A 19,058-nucleotide genomic window follows, 5' to 3' on the forward strand; every position below is an offset into this window, starting at 1 on the left:
AGTAAATGTGAAGGCCTAGGACACTACTGTAGACCTTAGAAACACTGTATACTTAGGCTATACTAAGTTTATAAAACAACATGATATTAAGTCAAGCATAACAATGCAATCAAGAGATGTGGTAAACATGAGATATATGAGGCTACTGCTGGTGTAATAAGGCATACTATTTTACAACAAACGTTTGTATAAGTAGAAAGAGTACAATAAAAATTCTAATATAGTAAATCTATAAACTAGTGACAGTTTATTATCATTATCAAGTGTTATGTACTAGATATAAATGTATGTACTATACATGTACATGTGCCTATATGTTTATATGACTGGCAGTGCATTTGATTTATTTACGCTGTATCACCAAAAATATGTGAGTAATGTGTTGTCCTACAATGTTATGATGTGTCCAGTGTCACTAGGTGATAGAAAACTTTCATGTTCATTTTATAATCTTATGGGACCATAGTTGTATATGTGGTCCGTTGTTGACCGAAATGTTACATGATAAATGATTGTATGCATTGACTGTCCTTTCAACAGATGCCTAGGTAAGTAGTAGGCTATACCACCTACGTTTGTGTAACTGCACTCTATGATGTTTGCACAATACAGATTTACTGTGCTTTTGACTATAGTATATCTGGTGGTCAGTCAAATGATAAAAATACTGTAAATTAACTTATTGCTTCTGAAAATCCTTTTATATCAATAACATGATAATATTGGATTAATTAAAGGATAACATGAAGTGTAACGGCTTTATTCAAAGAAGCAACAGTTGATAATATCTTAAGATTTGAGGCATAAGGGAAATGATACACCTGAAGTTTCAGATCTATATAAAATGCCTCTGAGCCTCAGTTTTTTTCATTAGTAAAATGAGGGTAACTCTTATTTTCTCTAGTTGTGGGATTTTATAAAAATCTAGTAAGCTGATACTTTTTGAAGCAGTATACAACTGTTACATGGGCGGTAATAATAATTATAATTTTTTCTGGTTACAAAAAGATGGGGAAAATATATATTTTGTCTTTTATATAATAGTATCTAACATAGAAAATTGTCCTCTGATTGGATAAACTTTAATTGCATGTTGTTAATATTATGAATTTTCAATTTCAAAATTTCAGTTTCAGTATATTTATTTATTTATTAGAGTCAAACATTGGATTGCAATAAAGGTGACGTATTTGAAGACAAAGAAGATAATCGTTATTTGGTGATTCCAGCTCTGGAAAGAAGAGTGAAAGTTAGTGTCTATGTTTGCTTTGTGCTTTTCTTTTTTGGATCAGTGCTATTTTAAATGAAAAAGAATAAAGAAAGAAAGTTCTTTAAAATATAAATAACTCAGTCATTGGAAAACACAGTATTTAAAGGATCTTTACCTTTTCTATACCTCTGTAAAAGCTATTACATTATTTATAAATGTAGCATCTAAAAATCATACCTTTTTGTAGTAAGATTATGTATATTTAATAAACTTCATAAGATAAAATATAAGAAACTCACTTTTTTTTGGCTTTTTGAAATTCTTTATAGTTGAGATTATTACAGATGTCTCTCTTTTCCCCCCCCATTGCCCTCCTCTACCCGGTTCCTGCCCTGCCCCAGGACTTTGCCACCCTATTGTTTGTGTCCATAGGTAATGCATATATGCACATAAGATCTTTGTTTAATCTCTGCCCGCGCCCCACCCCTCCATTTCCATGCCTCTGATTCTATTTTATTCACCAGTTTATTTTGTTCATTAGATTTCTTATTTGTTTATTTTGATTTTTAGATTCAATTGTTGATAGGTATGTATTTGTTGCCATTTTGTTGTTCATATTTTGTTTATCTTTTTCTTCTTCTTCTTCCTCTTATTAAAGAATTCCCTTCAGCATTTCATATAATACTGGTTTGGTGGTGATGAACTCCTTTAGCTTGTTCTTGTCTGTGAAGCTCTTTATCTGACCTACAATTTTAAATGATAGCTTTGCTGGGTAGAGTAATCTTGGTTGTAGGTCCTTGGTATTTATCACTTTGAATATTTCTTGCCACTCCCTTCTGGCCTGCATAGTTTCTGTTGAGAAATCAGCTGATAGTCCTATGGGCATTCCCTGTGGGTAACTTAACTGCTTTTCTATTGCTGCTTTTAAGATTCTCCCTTTGTCTTTTGCCCTTGGCATTTTAATTATGATGTGTCTTGGTGTGGTCCTCTTTGGATTCCTTTTGTTTGGGGTTCTCTGCGCTTCCTGGACTTGTAAGTCTATTTCTTTCACCAGGTAGGGGAAGTTTTCTATCCTTATGTCTTCAAATAGGTTTTCAATATCTTGCTCTCTCTCTCTTCTTCTGGCACCCCCATAATTTGGATGTTGGTACTTTTGAAGTTGTCCCAGAGGCTCCTTACACTATCTTCATATTGTTGGCTTCTTTTTTCTTTTTGCTTTTCCAGTTGGGTGTTTTTTACTTCTTCATATTTCAAATCTTTGACTTGATTCTTAGAACCCTCCACTCTACCATTGAATCCCTGTATATTATTCTTTATTTCAATCAGTGTATGCTTAATCTGCAACTGGTCCTTCTCCATTTTTTTTTGAGGTTTCTAGAAGATTCTTGAGTAACCTTATAACCGTGGTTTTGACTTTACTTTCTTTCATTTATTTCATTTGTGACATGTTTCTTTGTCTCTGCATTTTGGCTGCCTCCCTGTGTTTATTTCTATGTATTGGGTAGAGCTGCTATGTCATGTTTCTTTGTCTCTGCATTTTGGCTGCTTCCCTGTGTTTATTTCTATGTATTGGGTAGAGCTGCTATGTCTCCTTGAGTTGGTAGAGTGGCCTTGTGAGGTAGGTGTTCTATAGGGCCCAGTGGCTCAGCCTCCCCATTCCCCTGAGCTGGATGCTCTAGGTGCACCACTCTGTGGGCTGTGAGCACAGTCTTGTTGTAGTTGAGACTTTATTGCTGTTGGTGTCACTGGGAGGAATTGACCTCCAGGTCAATTGGCTGTGGGGACCAGCTGCGACTACAGTAGGAGAGCTGCTGTGCAGGAGACACCCCTGTGGAGCAGGACTTGCTTAATGGGGCTTTGGTGCTCACTGAGTCTGCCCCTTGAGTGTGTCGCTTATGGATATGTAGAGTTGTAATCTGGATGGTCTCACACTGACCACTGGGTACACTGTCTCTTGGGTCTCCAGGGAGTTGCAAAGTCAGCCACTGCCTGGGGCTACCCAGCAGGAACTATAACAAGAGCTGCAGATTCCTCCTCTTTGCATTGGGTCTGGAAGTGCCCAGATGAGGCCCAGCCACAAAGCAAGGCAGGGTGGGGACGGTGCTGGGTCTTGGCCCTCTATTGAAAGGTTTGGAGCTCCCTGACCCAGCTGCAGCTTACTTGAGAGACCCTAGCCTGAGCAAGGACAGGCCATTCATATGCAAAAGCCACTGCACACATCTTAGGTGGGGTTGTGAATTGGATGAGGTAAGGTCTTAGGGACTCACCAGGGCAGAGCAAACAGAAATGGCTGCCAGTCAGCCCTGTGACTGACTGGGGAGGTCCCAGCATAGGAACAGTGATCCCCGTGAGCACCTTCATCTGGGAGAAATCCGCCCCCGAGTTCCTGCCCTGATGCCAGTCAGTCCAGTTCCTCCTTGCATGTGTCTGTGTCCCCCAAAGCCTCGCCCTGGCGCCGGAGCTCAGAGGAAGCAGGACCTCGTAAGTTCAGTTCGTGGTGCCCAGCTTTTATGAGGAACAGCTGGGTCTCCAGCAGCCTCTGTGTCACTGAACCCCAATCTGCACTGGTTTTTATAGCCCGTAGTTCTTACTGCCCATAGGGACTTCTTTTCCCAGCCCTGGGAGCCTGGGCTGGGGGTCTGATGTGGAGCTGGGACCCCTTGCTCCTCTGGGCGGCCTCCACAGATATGCTCTCCCTCCCGATAAAAAAGTGGCACACATGGGTGCCAGACCAGCCCATTCCCCGCCTCCGCACCTCCTTCCAGTATCAATGTGCTTTATTCTTTACTTCTCTAATTGTAGGACTTCCATTTAGCCAGCTTTCCAGCAGCTCTGGATGATGGTTGTTCTGTATTTTAGTTGTAATTCTGCTGTGGTTGTGGGAGGCTGTGAGTACAGGTGTTTACCTACGCCGCCATCTTCTCTGTTCCCACCAAGAAACTCACTTTTAAAGATAGTTCTTTCTGGTCTGTAGGATTAGTGTACTACATTATCTCTTTTTAAGGAGCAGCAAATATGATAAATCATAACATGTTCCAAACATGGACAGTTCACCCTGAAGTTTTCCATACAGAGCTCTCTAAAAAAAAGAATTTTTCCTATTGTCTGAAGGTAATTCATACTCCCTGTAAAATACTTAGACTGTGCAAACAAATGTTATAAAGAAACTAACAATTACCTTTGATTCTATTACTGAGATATAATCAATTTTAACACTTTGGTATGGATATTCTTGCAGGTTTTTTAAATGATTATATGGAAATGTGATTATAAGATGTTCCTTTGTAACTTGCCCTTTTCCATTTGTAAAAATTTTCAAATATACAGACATGTTCAAAGAATAGTATAGTGATTATCTCTGTAGTTCCCACATTGGTTCAACTATTGTTCCTGTTGAAAAAATCATATTTGCCTCATCTATTTGTGATTGTGTACCTGTATGTGTACATTTTTGCAGAATCATTTGAAAGTTGCAAATATTATACTACTTCACTCTTACATATTTTAGCAAGAATCTCCTAAAATTAAGGACATTCTCTTAGGTAACCAAAATACCATTATTGCACTTAGAAAATCAATAAAAATCCCTTAATCATATTCACTGTTCAGTCCATATTCAGATGTCTTTAACTGCCACAAAAATGTTGTTTTTAAATCCTCACCTGAGGATATGCTTATTCATTTTAGAGAGGGGAAAGAGAGAGAGAGAGAGAGGCATCTATTGGTTGCCTTCCATAGGTGCCCTCACCAGGAGTTGAACTCTAAACCTAGGTATGTGACCTGATAGGGAATTGAACCTGGAAACTTTCAGTATATGGGGTGATGCTCCAACCAACTGAACCACACCGGCCAGGACAAAAATGTTTTTTATAGTTATTATTTTCAGGATTCAATCAAAGTTTACACTTCCATCTGATTATTATAACTCTCATTGATCTTTTTATTTAATATAATGCCTCCTCCCTTATTTTTAAAATAATACCAATGAGCAGGCCAGGTGAGGTGCTCCTCCTTTTGGATTTGTCTATTTCCTTATGATATTATTTAACATTTTCCTCTATCCCTGGCAAACTTTTCTGTAAAAGGCTAGATAGTAAATATTTATACATTGCAGGCCATTTTAAAATTATTTGGAACTACTTTAATTATTAAAGTGAATTCACCAACTGCTTACTGAACACGTGCTAGATATGAAGGTGAACAATAGATAAATAAAATATCATAGTGGACATAGAACCATAAAGGAAAAGATTGATTACATTTAAAACTTTTCTACTCAGAACAAAGTAAAATAAATAAAAGACAAATTATGTGTTAAGAAACTATAACATAGAACAGAGGATTAATTTTCTTAATATAAATATTTATTCTGAGGAGAACCAAGATGGCAGTGTAAATGCCAATACTCACCGCCTCCCACAACCACATCAAAATTACAACTAAAATACAAATAAGAACTGCCTGAAAGCTGGCTGAATGGAAGTCCCACAACTAGAGAAGTAAAGAAGAAAGCACATTGATACTAGTAGGAGAGGCAGAGGTGTGGAAGGGAATTGGGGAGAGCAGGACCTTGGAGAAACTTGTGCACATATATAGGAATGTTCACAGCAACATTGTAATACACCACATCTGGACATAACCCAGATGTCCATCAACAGCAGACTAGAGAAGTAAGCTAGTGTAGTCATATGATGGCATATTATAGAGCAATGAAAGGCATGAACCACAGCTACTAGTGACAAATGGATGACATTTAAACCTAATACATACAGAATGATTCCACTTATAAAAAGTTCAGAAGTAAAGGGTCAGGGTAATGCTGCCTCCAGTGGAGAAAAAGGGCCCATGGACAGCTGGAGTGCTACGTTTTGACTTGGGTGTTGTTACATGGGTGTTAACTTCATTAGTCTGTAAAATGTTCTCTGTATTATGTACTCTTCTGTATGCATGAGCGAGATTGGAGTAAAAAGAACAAAAAAAACAAGGTTCGCTATCATGCAGTGTAGTATGCTCCTATATATGGTTTTGTTTGTGGGGAGGAGAAGGAAAGCATTCCTTAACATATGCTACATGGAAAAATTCTGCAAAGGTAAACACTCTGTTGGCTGCACAAATGGAATTAAGGGTGTATGAAGGGAAGGTGAGATGTACTTTTATGTTATTTAAATTTCTAACCATATGCTTATTTTCAATAGTTTTATAACAAAACTTCATAATAAAATATTTGAGTAGTCTAGTGATTTACCATTTAGTCCTGAAGCAGAGGGCATGTTGAGGGGAGTAGGGAAGAGAGAACAGGATCATTTCTGAGAGGGCCCTTATTTCCAGCCTGACCACATATTCCTCTCTTCATTCCCTCCCTCTTCAGCAGTCTCAGATTTGCTCCACCTCTGATGGGCACCTCTTTCTTCCCGTAAATTACAAATTACTCAGCAAATGAGTGATGGAGTGTGAATGATATGGAGCCCACAGAATTAGGTCAGCAGATGAAGTTTTTAAAATATTAGCTAGATACTTTACATATTTTGCATGGTGAGGTAAAATATGACTCAATCTTCATTCTCCAACGGCTATTCATTGATACGAAGAAAGAATGTACCTGCCTTAAGATGAAATTTAAAAGAAAGTAATTATAAAACAGGATGCATTGTGTGTTTTCAATCTAGAAAAACATTTATATTAAAAACTGGATTAATACTTAAACAGTCTCAGATATCAATCTGAAATGAAACAGTTTCTATCAGTTCAATGACATGACGCTTTAAATTTTCAGTAACAAAATGTATTTCATGTTTTATGCTGAAATCTATTTATCTGGTACAATAAAAGGAATGGATTGTTCTATGCCTAATTCAGAGCCAATTTTCCCCCCCAGTAGTTAAGAGTCAATCTAGTACTGAGTTTATTAGCACAAAAATAAACGTGTGACAGTTTGGAGGCTGTTAATGTGTTATCTTTAATTTTTTAAATAAAGGTTATATGAATAGAGGATTTCAAATAGTATCAAATTAAAAGTGACTATTTCTGTTTATAATTATGTCTTTTGGTTTCTGAAACAGAAATTATTTCACAAGAAAAACAATTTCCTTGTGGGGGTAGGAGTGTTGATAGGCTTTGTTTTTTATTCATATTTATCGGACTTACTCATAGTCATATTGATTACTAAACTCAGTAGTGAAACTAGTGCTAATACATTGGCATTCTCTCAATTTGATATGTACAATTTATTGCAGTTACTTGCTGTGTTTTCTTTTGTCATTAGAGATTTAAAATTTACAAGTAAAATAGTTTTGCTCTGAGAAGTATTCTCTGCTTTTCTATAGAAAAATAAATTAATATGCAGATTTGGAGAGAGCACTTTCTGAATTAATGGTATGTCAGTTTTCATATGAAACTATGTCTCTGGCAATGATTTTTCTTTCTACTTTACAGGTTGGTTTGGCTTCTATTCAGGAAGTTCAGAAGCATCTTTTGCTTAAGGAAAAAGTTATCTTAAAATCTTACAAAGCTTTAATGAACTTGCTTCAAGGAAAAGAATGTAGTACATCAATTGCAGAGGAGGTAAAATTAATCATGTGACCATTTTATCATTTTATTAATTAAAACCTATTGAGTTATTTATTTAACTTTATTTTTATTGTTGACACTATTACAGAATAATTATTTGAAATGGAAATTAGAATATGATAGAAATATGCAATGGATCAAGAAGCAAAGTGGCAGGGATTATTAATGGTAGGCTTTTATGTTATTGAAAAATATGCAATTAAGAAGCCAGTATTTTACCAATTTGCAAGTTATTCTTATTCAGTAGGATATCAAAATCTCAGTTACCAGGAACCTTGGGGGAATAAGTCCTTTTGTTTAAAAAATATTTAACAAAACTCTTTTATTTGTATAGTTTGAATAGAAATTACTCCTAATTGAATTATATATTTTCTGACTTCTTAAGCAAAATTGCTAAACATTATTTAAGCTTGTATTAATGACACAATTTTATCATTAGTATAATTGTTGTTCTTTTAGTCTCTTGCATGGTTCATTTTTAAGGATATTTATTTCTCTAATTAATGTCCCTAAATTGCTCTGATTTTTTAGCCCTTATGTCTGCTTTTTATCATTTTACTGTCATTTTCTTTGGGGTTGACCATCATCTGAATCTCTTTAGTACCTTTTAGTTATTTATGCATGTACAGTAATGTAGAAAGTTAGCAAAAACTGCTTAGACTTCATAAAAATAGTATTTATGCACATTAGTTCCACGCAGAGGACAGTATAACAAAATTACAAATAAATCAAGAAAAGCTGGGCAGTGCTTTGCTCTGACCCTCTTTAGGGTTGACCATTCTTATAGTGGTCTGTATTTCAGTCCTAGAAATATGAGGATTTGGGTCCAAAATATGATTCTGTGAGTATAAGAAACATAACAAAGACCCATCATGTTACATTGTCTGATTATTTTCAAGATGGACTCCAGGTTTATATCCCTTCTGTGTTGGATACCTTGTCTTGTTTCTAATCAGGCCATGCTTCTTAATCTGAGTAAATAGCTAATTATATATATATATATATATATATATATATATATATATATGTTTTATTTCAGTGAATTAGGTATCATCTATAAATACACATAATTTGTTTTAAAATAATTTACACTCTTTTTAGTTTGGGTACATTTGGTAGGTTTTTTTTGTAATTAGTTACTTAAACATGCTTTTCTATAAGGAATGTCTTGTTACTCTTTGTGGTGAAGAAGAAAATCATGTTCATACTTGTGATAAGAACTTACCAGGCAATTCTCAAGATTCAAAACAGCTAGTAGAGAAGACATGGTATCGTGTAATAGATGATAGTTTGGTTGTTGGAGTGAAAACCACATCTTCTTTGAAGCTGTAAGTAAATTCTAACATGATACTGTTATCTTTTTTAAAAATTTCTTTATTGATTAAGTTATTACATATGTGTCCTTATCCCCACAGTACCCCTCCATCTCCCCACTCATGCCTGATACTGTTATCTTAATGTTCTAGAACAGCACTGTCCAACAGAAATAATGCAAGCCACATATGTAATTTTCAGTGTTCTAGTAGCCATATTAAAAAATGTAAATAGAAACAGGTGAAATTAATTTTAATAATAGTATATCCCCAAAATTATCATTACTGAGGGATAAATAATGTTCTATATATATTTATTTATGTTTTATATGTTTTTATGGATTTTTACAGAGAGGAAGGGAGAGGGATAGACAGAAATATCAGTGAGAGAAGAACATCATCAATTGGCTCCTTCCTGATCGAGCCCGCAACTCAGGCATGTGCCCTTGATCGGGAATTGAACCAGCGATCATTTTGTTCCTGGGTGGACACTCAACCACTGACCCACACCAGCCAGGCAACAATATTCTGTATTTAAAAGCAGATTTTATTTAAGTAATTTAGGGGAGTATGAAATGCAGTTTTTACTTTAGAAATATTTGCATTCTAAATTATTGCCAAAATAAAGTTTTTTAAAAGAATTAGTATTTTTTTCTTGTTTAAAGGAAAGTGGGGAGTGGGAGGCTTACCAGGCATTAATTTTACCATTTTTTTCCCATTAAAAAGTTACTTTCCTAAAGTCCAGCATATTTACAATGTTTTTGCTTTCTTATTTTAAGAGAGGTATTAATTATAGGATTTTTAAAAATGTATTTGGCTTTTACACCTAATTTTCTGATACATTTTACATTTGAAGTTATGTTTCCTAGGAAAGGAGAGAATAAAATGTGTTGTTGTTTGTATGGCATTTAATCATCTATTTAATTTTAAAGAATGAACTTGTAGACTAAACTAAACTCTGGATGTTTTACAGGCCTCTGAACCAGGTGACTTTATCGTTGTTAATGGATGAACCTCATAGCTCCAGCTTTCGGCTTATTAAGTGTCAAAATAGGGTGATCAAGTTGAGTAGGGACTCTTTTTCAGCACCCTTCTCAGTGCCATATGAAAAAGGACCAGAGGCAAAAAGAATCAAATTGACTGTTGATATTCAGGAAGAGGATGAAGAGAGCTTTGTTTGTGGACAATCATCTGAGAAAGAGTGTGTTCAGATAGTTACTGCCGTAACATCTCTTTCGCCACTTTTAGCACTCAGTCAGGTATCTTGCATTGTGCTGCTGCAAATTAGGGAGAGAGAAAATGGTAACTCTTCTGAACATCGTTTTTTTCCATGTGGCAGACTTTTTTTAAGTCTAGAAGATTTTTCAAGTGGGAAATACCTAGTGACCTTTCCGAAGAAACCTATAGGTAATTTTTGTTGGTACTTTTTAATCATATACCAAATTGAATCAGAAAATTTTAAGAACTCTTCTTTATTCGATAATAGAATTTAATGAAAAAGCTTGTGACGTGTTTTTCTTGTAGAACAAATGGAAGATCTCTTTGCACTTCTTGCAACATTGCAAAAAACTTGCTTCCAAATTACATCAGCCAGATATGCCCTGACTTCAATGAAGACATGGCTCTTGGAACACATGGAATGTGAAGTAATCAAAAAATTTCCAGAAATTTGCTTTTGTAAAGGGTCAGAAAATTTGTATGGGACACTCTTCCACTGGCAACAAAGGACACCGTTTGAAGGGATTTTAATAATCTATTCCAGGTAATGCACATCAAATTGGAATTGGTCCACCAAACTTAGTATGTGGTGAATGTGTGGTCCAACAGGAATCCCCATGGTAGAATTCTGTGCCATTGTGGGACATGTCCGGGTCATTGCCTGGTTTGGCATGAATGGGCTGGTGGCCTCATATAAAAACTATAGCTGTTTAAATTTTGTTTATTTTTGCCTTTTTTATTTTTGGTTGAATTGGGCCTAATAATTATTTTAAGATTTTTCCCTTTCCTCTCCCCCTCATTGACATTTAAAAAAATATATAATATTGATCTTACTACTCAGAGAAAAAATTAATTAGGAAGCAACCTCATGAGTATTAAATGACTTGGTGTAGGATATGTATTTTATATTGCTACAGTCTGAATTCTATCAATGATCACATGCATGCATTATTGGTTCTATTCATTGCTAGAATATTTATACATGAATATTAATTGATTACTATAATATGTTGCACACAACTGCTTTGTATTGTCTGAGTTTTGTAATATTGTGGTTTTTTTTTTTATTTCCAGGAATCAATCAGTTTTGTTTCAGTGCCTTCGTAATCTCACCAGAGTTCTCCCTATAAACTGTTCCTTGAAAAATCTAAAATCAGGAAGTGAGGATTTCCTAAGTGATCATTTGGCATTAACTTTGGAGAAGGAATTGGTTATCCTTGGTTCTCTTGCTTCTGCCTTAGTTAAGGTTGAAAACAACTTGGTGCAGAGCTGTGAAGCAAGCAAAGAAAATAGTAGTGGTGTTCTGACTGTTTTATCAGACAGCAAAGAAAACATCCAGCCCTACAGAGAAGAACTTCAGAGAGAAAAGCAAACGTTGGGGATGGACCTAAAAGTGAGTGGTGCCCTTTATAGAGAACTGACTTTGCAATTAGCTGAGGTTCAGTTGAAATCAGACCTCACTGCACAGACATTGAGTGGTCAGTAATTATAATCTCAGTTTGATTATATTTTAAAATATTTTCCCTGCCAGAATAGTTTGATTTCACTTGGTTTTATTTCACATTATATGCCTCCTTTGTAAAAATTAAAAGTGAGGCTTTTTGTAGAATCAGGTTTTGATGATGCACAAAATATCAAGCCGTAGGGCAGCACTTCTTGAACTGGAGCCATTTTGCCTCCCTCCAACCTTCTCCCCGCTTTCCTCACCTTCCCTGCCCAGAAGCATTTAGCTTGTGTGCAGACAACTTTTTTTAATTGTCAAAAGGAGTGGACAGTGGGGAGGCTGATGCAGGGGTGCTATTCACATCTGGTAGGTAGGAGCCAGCGATGCTGCTAAATATCCTAGTGTGCACAGATGAACTCCCCTAGAAAGAATGATTCTTTCCCGGCTGGTGTGGCTCAGTGATTGAGCGTCGACCTATGAACCAGGAGGTCGGGGTTTGATTCCTGATCAGGGCACATGCCCGGGTTGTGGGCTCGATCCCCACTGTGGGGCATGCAGGGGGCAGCCAATCCATGATTCTCTCTCATCATTGATGTTTCTATCTTTCGCTCCCTCTCCCTTCCTCTCTGAAATCAGTAAAAATATATTTTTTAAAAAAGAATTATCCATCCCGTAATTCAGAGGTTGAGAAATCCTGCCTTAGAGTTACCACTTGAGAGAAGACAGAAGTGCTTTAACAGTATTTTGCTCTAAATCTTTTTTAAAAACTTAAATAGTTCTTTTATTGTATTCTGCTTAATAAAATCTAGCTATATGAATTAACTTCAAACAGTCAGAGTTGTCAGGATTCACAAGTTGTCTAAAGACCAACCTCTTATGGGAATTTAAATGGTGGACTGTCTGGGTGAGATCATTAAAATGAAAATGTTTGGACCCTTGTTCATTTAAATTTTATTAGAAAGTTTCTCTAAATTGTTTAAGTTTATAAGAATGTGAAAATTTTAGGCCATTTCTCTAAAAAGCATCTCTCTTTCAAAAGGTTAAGAATACCTACAGGCCACTGTTTTATTTTTTTTTTAATTAAAAATGCCTTTAAGCCATGTGAAATTCTAACTCTGAGAAAAACTAAAATGTAATACTCTAACTAAAATAATTTAAAGAATATGGTGTTTCTCACGGACTGAAAAATTTAAAAATAATTGAAAATTCACTTCAGTTAGGAAGTGATTTTTAAGGGATTCAGTGAGACATTTCAAAGGTATAAAAATTCAACTTATTCCTTTTAAAAAAAATGAATTCTGGAGTAATAAGAGAATGTCAGGAGAGGGGAAAAAAAAGACTCAGAAGGATATGGGCCAAAAGGAATGTTTCTGATCCTTTTTCACTCTAAAATCCTTAAGTGAGATGGAAGAAATAAAGATGATTATGGAAAGTGGCAATTCGTGCTTGCAGCTATGAAGTGCTAATTCTCCCCGTGCCTTCAAAATGCTTGTACCTAATGATCTGATGCTGCAAATGGGTTTTAGAGAATGTAGGTTATTTTCTTGTCTCAGCCTTTGTGATTGTCCGTATAATGTGCTCTTTTTTTTTATTAATCCATTGCAAATTGAGACAGCTCTTTTTCTATGAAATGTCAATGGAAAATATTTCAGACTTTCTGGAAGTGGAAATGAAATAATTTCAGGATTAATTGTGGAAATCTGGAAGCAGTATGTGTCAATAGATATATTAAAACTGTCCATGGCATGTTCTGAAAGAACAACCAAGTATAAAATATAGGAACTAAATTAGAAGATGGAGGCTATCAGAAAACTAAGTACAATTTAATTGCCATAGTTTACTGGTAGGAAACTTAAAAGTAGCATTTGCTTATATTTTCTTTATAAAAGCAACCTAATATTACTGGTATTAATGAAGATATACCAAATAACCTCCTTACTAGTGAGTTTGCTACTTCAGTATATACCAGTGATGGCGAACCTTTTGAGCTCGGCATGTCAGCATTTTGAAAAACCCTAACTTAACTCTGGTGCCGTGTCACATATAGAAATTTTTTGATCTTTGCAACCATAGTAAAACAAAGACTTATATTTTTGATATTTATTTTATATATTTAAATGCCATTTAACAAAGAAAAATCAACCAAAAAAATGAGTTCACATGTCACCTCTGACACGCATGTCATAGGTTCGCCATCACTGGTATATATGTTTACTTACTACAAACTAGAAAGTTTGAGGAAATGATGGCCTCGCCGTTCTCTCATGACTCAGTTGTCTGCCTCTGTAAGCGTGTTCCTCTGACCACTGCCCTCATCATGAATGGGAGGTTCCCCTCAAAAACACAGTCCTCCCAAATCCACACTGCTGAAGTGAAAACCAGTTTTGTTTTGGAACAGAGTACTCCACAGTTTTCAAGCACAAAACTTTCTGTTGGCCTCCTGATCCTTTAACAAAGGAATGTGTGCAAGCCAACATTATTCAGTTTAGTGACCAGTTGGAGGAAGGAAAAAGAAATGCAACATTTATTGACTGCCAACTAGGTGTAAAACAATAAGCTTGAAACACACACACACACATACATGTTCATGTTCATACCCATACATATATATGCGTTAATTCTTCACAGCAACCCATTAAAAGTAATTATTAGTATTGTCCCCAGTATGAAAAGGAATGTTAAACCAAATTAAGCGGGTGCATGCAAGCAACTTGAACCTGTGTCCTTGTTAGAAATGTTTCAAAATCAGCAGACCCTTTAATAATTCTAGTAATGTACAGGCCCTGGTTGAGTAGCTCAGTTGGTTAGAGTGCTGTCCCAATAGGCCAGGGTTGCAGGTTCAATCCTGGTCAGGGCACATGCAAGAATCAACCAATGAATGCATCAGTAAGTAGAACAATAAATCAATGTTTCTCTTCTCTCTTCCTTCCCCTCCCCCATCCCTCCCCCCCTTTAAAAATCACTAAAAGTAATTTTTAAAAATAATTATAATAATACTAGAAGCCCATTGCACAAAGATTCACGGAATAGACCTTCCTTCCCCTGGCTGCCGGCACTGGTTTTCCTACGGCACCCGGGACCCAGGCCTTTGGTCTGGGCGCAGCGAGGCTTGGCTTCTCCACTGCACCCACAGCAGAGAAGCCAAGCCTCTTCAGTCTTCAGTCTTCAGTCTTCAGTCTTCACTCAGGCCTGAGCCTTCAGTCTTTGCTCTGCGCCTGCGTATGCAAATTAACCGCCATCTTTGTTGGGTTAATTTGCATAGTCACTCTGATTGGCTGGTGGGCATAGCGGAGTGACACCAATTTGCATGTTTCTCTTTTATTAGTTTAGATACAAGTGAATATTGTCTTGATAAAGCTTTGTTTTCCTTCTTCCATTCTTTCGCTCTTCCTTCCTTTTTTTTGTTTTGTTTTTTTGCCTAAAAGTTGGGCAGTATCAGATATTGAGAGATATCCTTTTTCTCCCTTGTACTTAAACTTGTAAAAACAGCCATTTCTATTCTCATGGCATGAGTGAAAGCTCTTTCTTGGATAACCCCATCTAGAGGACTTTAGGCTTTTATTGCTAAAGACAGTCTGGTGCAATGGAAAGACTGCTGATCCATAAACAGTGTACTGAATTGAATCCTTCGTCAGTTTGTTTCGTTTTTCCTTTGAGAGTTTCGTTGATCTGTTACTTGAATTGCTTACTCCCTTAACCAAAAGCCCTATCCTATTGTGTCGAGTATCTTCACAGTGCTAATTGTCTGGCCACCTTCTAGGAGCTTATTTCAATAATCGTGTTGGTTTTTATTCAGTAGGGTAGCAGGCACTATTCAGATAGTGAGTGTTTATAAGGGCCAGAAAATCAGACACCTTCTGTGCTGCACTATTCACATTTGTCCTGTGTTACACTTGTGAGGAGCTACACTGGACAAAGTACCTATGTGCATAACTGTAGGTCAACATAACTGTGCTGAGTCCAGCTAGGAAATATCTTTAGCATCATTAACTTCATCTTTAATTATCCATTTCACGGCAGCAGTCACTTACCCCAAAAGTATACATACTGTTACTGGCCAGTAAAGCATGCCATTAGCAATCAAGCAAAGCACTTAGCACTACCCTGTCAGTGCGGAGTGGGAGAGAAGTGTGATGCGTTCCATTGATGGCCTGTTGCACATCATTTTCTTTCTTTTCTTGTACCAGAAACTCTCATTTTGTTAAAGAAACTTCCTTTCTCATAGTTCATGTGATTGGGGGAGTGCACTCTATTCCCAGTTCCAGAAGTTAGTCCTGACTCATCTAAGCTAGTTGGTGCAAGACATTTCCCTGGCAACTGTTAAACTGGTTTGGATCGGCAAAAGACTTTAATTGGACCTAATTGGTCTGAGGGGAAGGACTGGGTTCTTTGGTGAGGAAGAGGTTCTCTTCCTGTCCCATCTAGAAGTAGGTGACCCTAATTTAAAAAGTTGAGAGTTACCTTATAACCACAGGAAATTAGGCTTTCGAATGAATCTGATGTTATTGAATGCATAATTGTTGTATCATGCTGCTGATCAAACCTAAATCTCACCCTTTCCTAGGACTTCCTATTACTTCAAGAAAAATTAATTTGTAACAAATCAAGGTTTCTATTACTTGCAGGTAAAATAATATCTCACTGCTAGAAATGGGAAAAAGAATGCCAGAGAGTGAAGCTGACTGTTGGACATGTGGAGTCCCAGGATGGGAATAGTTTAGTACAGGGCCAGGTTGCTTGAAAGAAGCAGTAGGGCTCAGTCGCTATGGCTCAGTGGTGAGCATTGACCTATGAACCAGGAAATCATGATTCAATCAATTCCTGGTCAGGGCACATGCCCTGGTTGCAGGCTCGATCCCCGGTGGGGGATGTGCAGGAGGCAGCCAATCAATGATTCTCTCTCATCATTTATGTTTCTGTCTCTCTTTCCCTCTCTCTTTCTGAAATCAATAAAAATATGTTTTAAAAAAAGAAGAGTGGGAGCCACCCACTCTGCTCCCACGTGCACCTTTCATTGGCTCGCTAAGCTTCTTGTTTTTTTTTTAGTTTACCACTCAAATTATTTCACATCTCATAGTATTTTATATCCAAGATCAACTTTTTTTTAAAGTCTTTTAAATATTTTCTCTATCGTTTAGCTTCCCTCTGGTATTATACCAGGCTACTTATTCAATTAAGACTTCCTCATTGGGTTAGAGGTATATTTCAGATTATTTAACCTATTTCTCTATATTTCCTGTGTCAGAATATAAAATTATGAATGTCAGTACCATATCTTTTATGTTTCTTAGATATGAGAAGAATTCAGACTTGCAATTCCCTTCTGACAACTGTTCTCATATCCTCAGTTATATCCTGTCCAGTAGGAAGAGAAATCTTTATCAATTTTGATTCTTCTAGGAGTCTTTGTGCTAGGAAAATCTGATTTGATATTATGGGACTGTTTTGGAAATAGAATAGTATTCCTGTATCAAAAGAGATGCACCGTGTTATTAATTCAGTGCTTGTAGCATTTTCAAAGCTAACAAATATAGGTTAGAACAGGAGTAGTTGCCTTTTACTATATACTAAGGTAGCAAAAGATAACCTTTTCTAACTTCATTCTAAGCTCATTAAAAAACAAACAAACAAGGTTATGGGCATTTTTAGTGTAGTTTTTGTAAGCCTGAAGAGATATTTTAAGGTTTAGAATGAGTAATTTGGGTATGTCAAACGTGATAATAAAATCCTTTTAAACGCTATCCAAGCAGGAAATGAATATGCTCTAACATTTGAAAGATTCTGGTAAATGTAAAAACTTTGGGAGTGGGGATGAGGGGAGAAGCACCTGAAGGGAACCAGGACCAAATGTGCTCTTGATAGTTTGCAAAATCTTCAGAGAAAGTGAACATGCTGTACATGTGTTGGGCCCAAGAAGGAGGTGGGGCTTGGTTTGCATACTGGTCTGGTGTTTTCTGAAGCTAGTGCCAATGGAAGGGGAAAGAATTAGCCTGGAAGTATAAATAGTAGGAAAAATAATTATTCACAAAATTTGCGGAAAAAGTTGAAGAAAATTGTAGCCCACACCTGATACCAGTTTTGTTTTGTAATGTGGTATGCTGAGAAATAGCAATAGCTCATATTTATTGGTAATTGTGTACCAGACATTGATTTAAATACTTAGCCCATCTGACCCTTAAAACTGTATAAAACTGTGCTTTCCAGGACAGTAGCCACTAGCCACTGACTATTTAAACTTATATTTAAGTTAATTAAAATTAACTTAATCATTTTCTTAGTTACACTAGCCACATTTCACATACTGAATAACCACATGTGGCTAGTGGCTACTATTTGGACAGTACAGAATAGAACAATTCCATAGTCACAGAAAGTTCTATTAGACTAGAGGCCTGGTGCATGAAATTTGTGCATGGGTAGGGCCCCTAGACCTGGTCGGCGATCAGGACCGATCTGTGGGGCGATCAGCAGGGCATTTGTGGGGGGGGCCCACTGGCACCTGCCTTGGCCAGCCTGGCACCATCTGCTCACCAGTCCCGCCCCCTGCTGCTGCCACCAGTCACCTCCCTCTGTGGGGCTACCAGCAGGGCGACGGGGGTGGGGGGGTGGGGGGGTGGGGGTATGCATCTGCCTTGGCTGGCCTGGGGCCCACGGTCTGGGGCAGCTCCTGCATTGAGCATCTGCCCCCTGGTGGTTAGTGCACATCATAGCGAGCAGTTGAGCAGCCTTAGCATATCATTAGCATATTATGCTTTGATTGGTTCAACAAACGACTGGACACTTAGCATATTAGACTTATTATATAGGATAATGCTGCTATAAGATGTGTATTGTTAACAATCTCTTGTTTGTAAATCAAGAAACAGACCCACACAGGTTAAATAACATACCCAAGGTCACATAACTAGTAAGGAGCAGAATCAGGATTCAGGTCCAGTGTAGCTCCAGACCTTTTGCTCTTTCACCACTATGCTATTCGGCTTATAAAGTCAGTGTGTAATAAAGCAGTGTATGTCTCTGACTCTTATGTTAACAAAATGCACTTATTGCAAAAAAAAATTGTGGGCCATGCTATATTAAATCCTATAATGAGCAAGTTCTTAGAGTTGATTGATGGCCTCAGCTGAATTTTATCTCTTGACTACTTCCCTCCAACTATATCTAAATGCCTGAGTCTCTTCCTTATTTCCTCTCTAGATCAGTGGTTCTCAACCTTGGCTGCACATTAGAATCACCTGGGAATCTTTTTAAAATCCTGATTTCTGGGCCTCATCCTCCGGAAATTCTGTTTCTTTGTTACAATGTT

General features: G+C 37.0%; 1 protein-coding gene across 1 annotated transcript in view; it reads left to right on the forward strand.

Moving 5' to 3' along the window:
* Positions 1–12,241, forward strand: part of FANCB (Fanconi anemia complementation group B) — a 26,177-nt gene extending 13,936 nt beyond the window's left edge. The window contains exons 5-10 of the mRNA XM_014455729.2: positions 1,157–1,249; positions 7,643–7,771; positions 8,939–9,105; positions 10,064–10,497; positions 10,615–10,852; positions 11,383–12,241. Coding sequence (XP_014311215.1) covers positions 1,157–1,249; positions 7,643–7,771; positions 8,939–9,105; positions 10,064–10,497; positions 10,615–10,852; positions 11,383–11,794 — 1,473 coding nt within the window. The 3' untranslated portion in view covers positions 11,795–12,241. The remainder of the gene's footprint in view (positions 1–1,156; positions 1,250–7,642; positions 7,772–8,938; positions 9,106–10,063; positions 10,498–10,614; positions 10,853–11,382) is intronic.
* The last annotated feature ends 6,817 nt before the right edge of the window (positions 12,242–19,058 follow it).

The sequence above is a fragment of the Myotis lucifugus genome, unplaced genomic scaffold, assembly GCF_000147115.1.
Source record: "Myotis lucifugus unplaced genomic scaffold, Myoluc2.0 scaffold_49, whole genome shotgun sequence".
In the NCBI taxonomy this organism is placed as follows: domain Eukaryota; kingdom Metazoa; phylum Chordata; class Mammalia; order Chiroptera; family Vespertilionidae; genus Myotis; species Myotis lucifugus.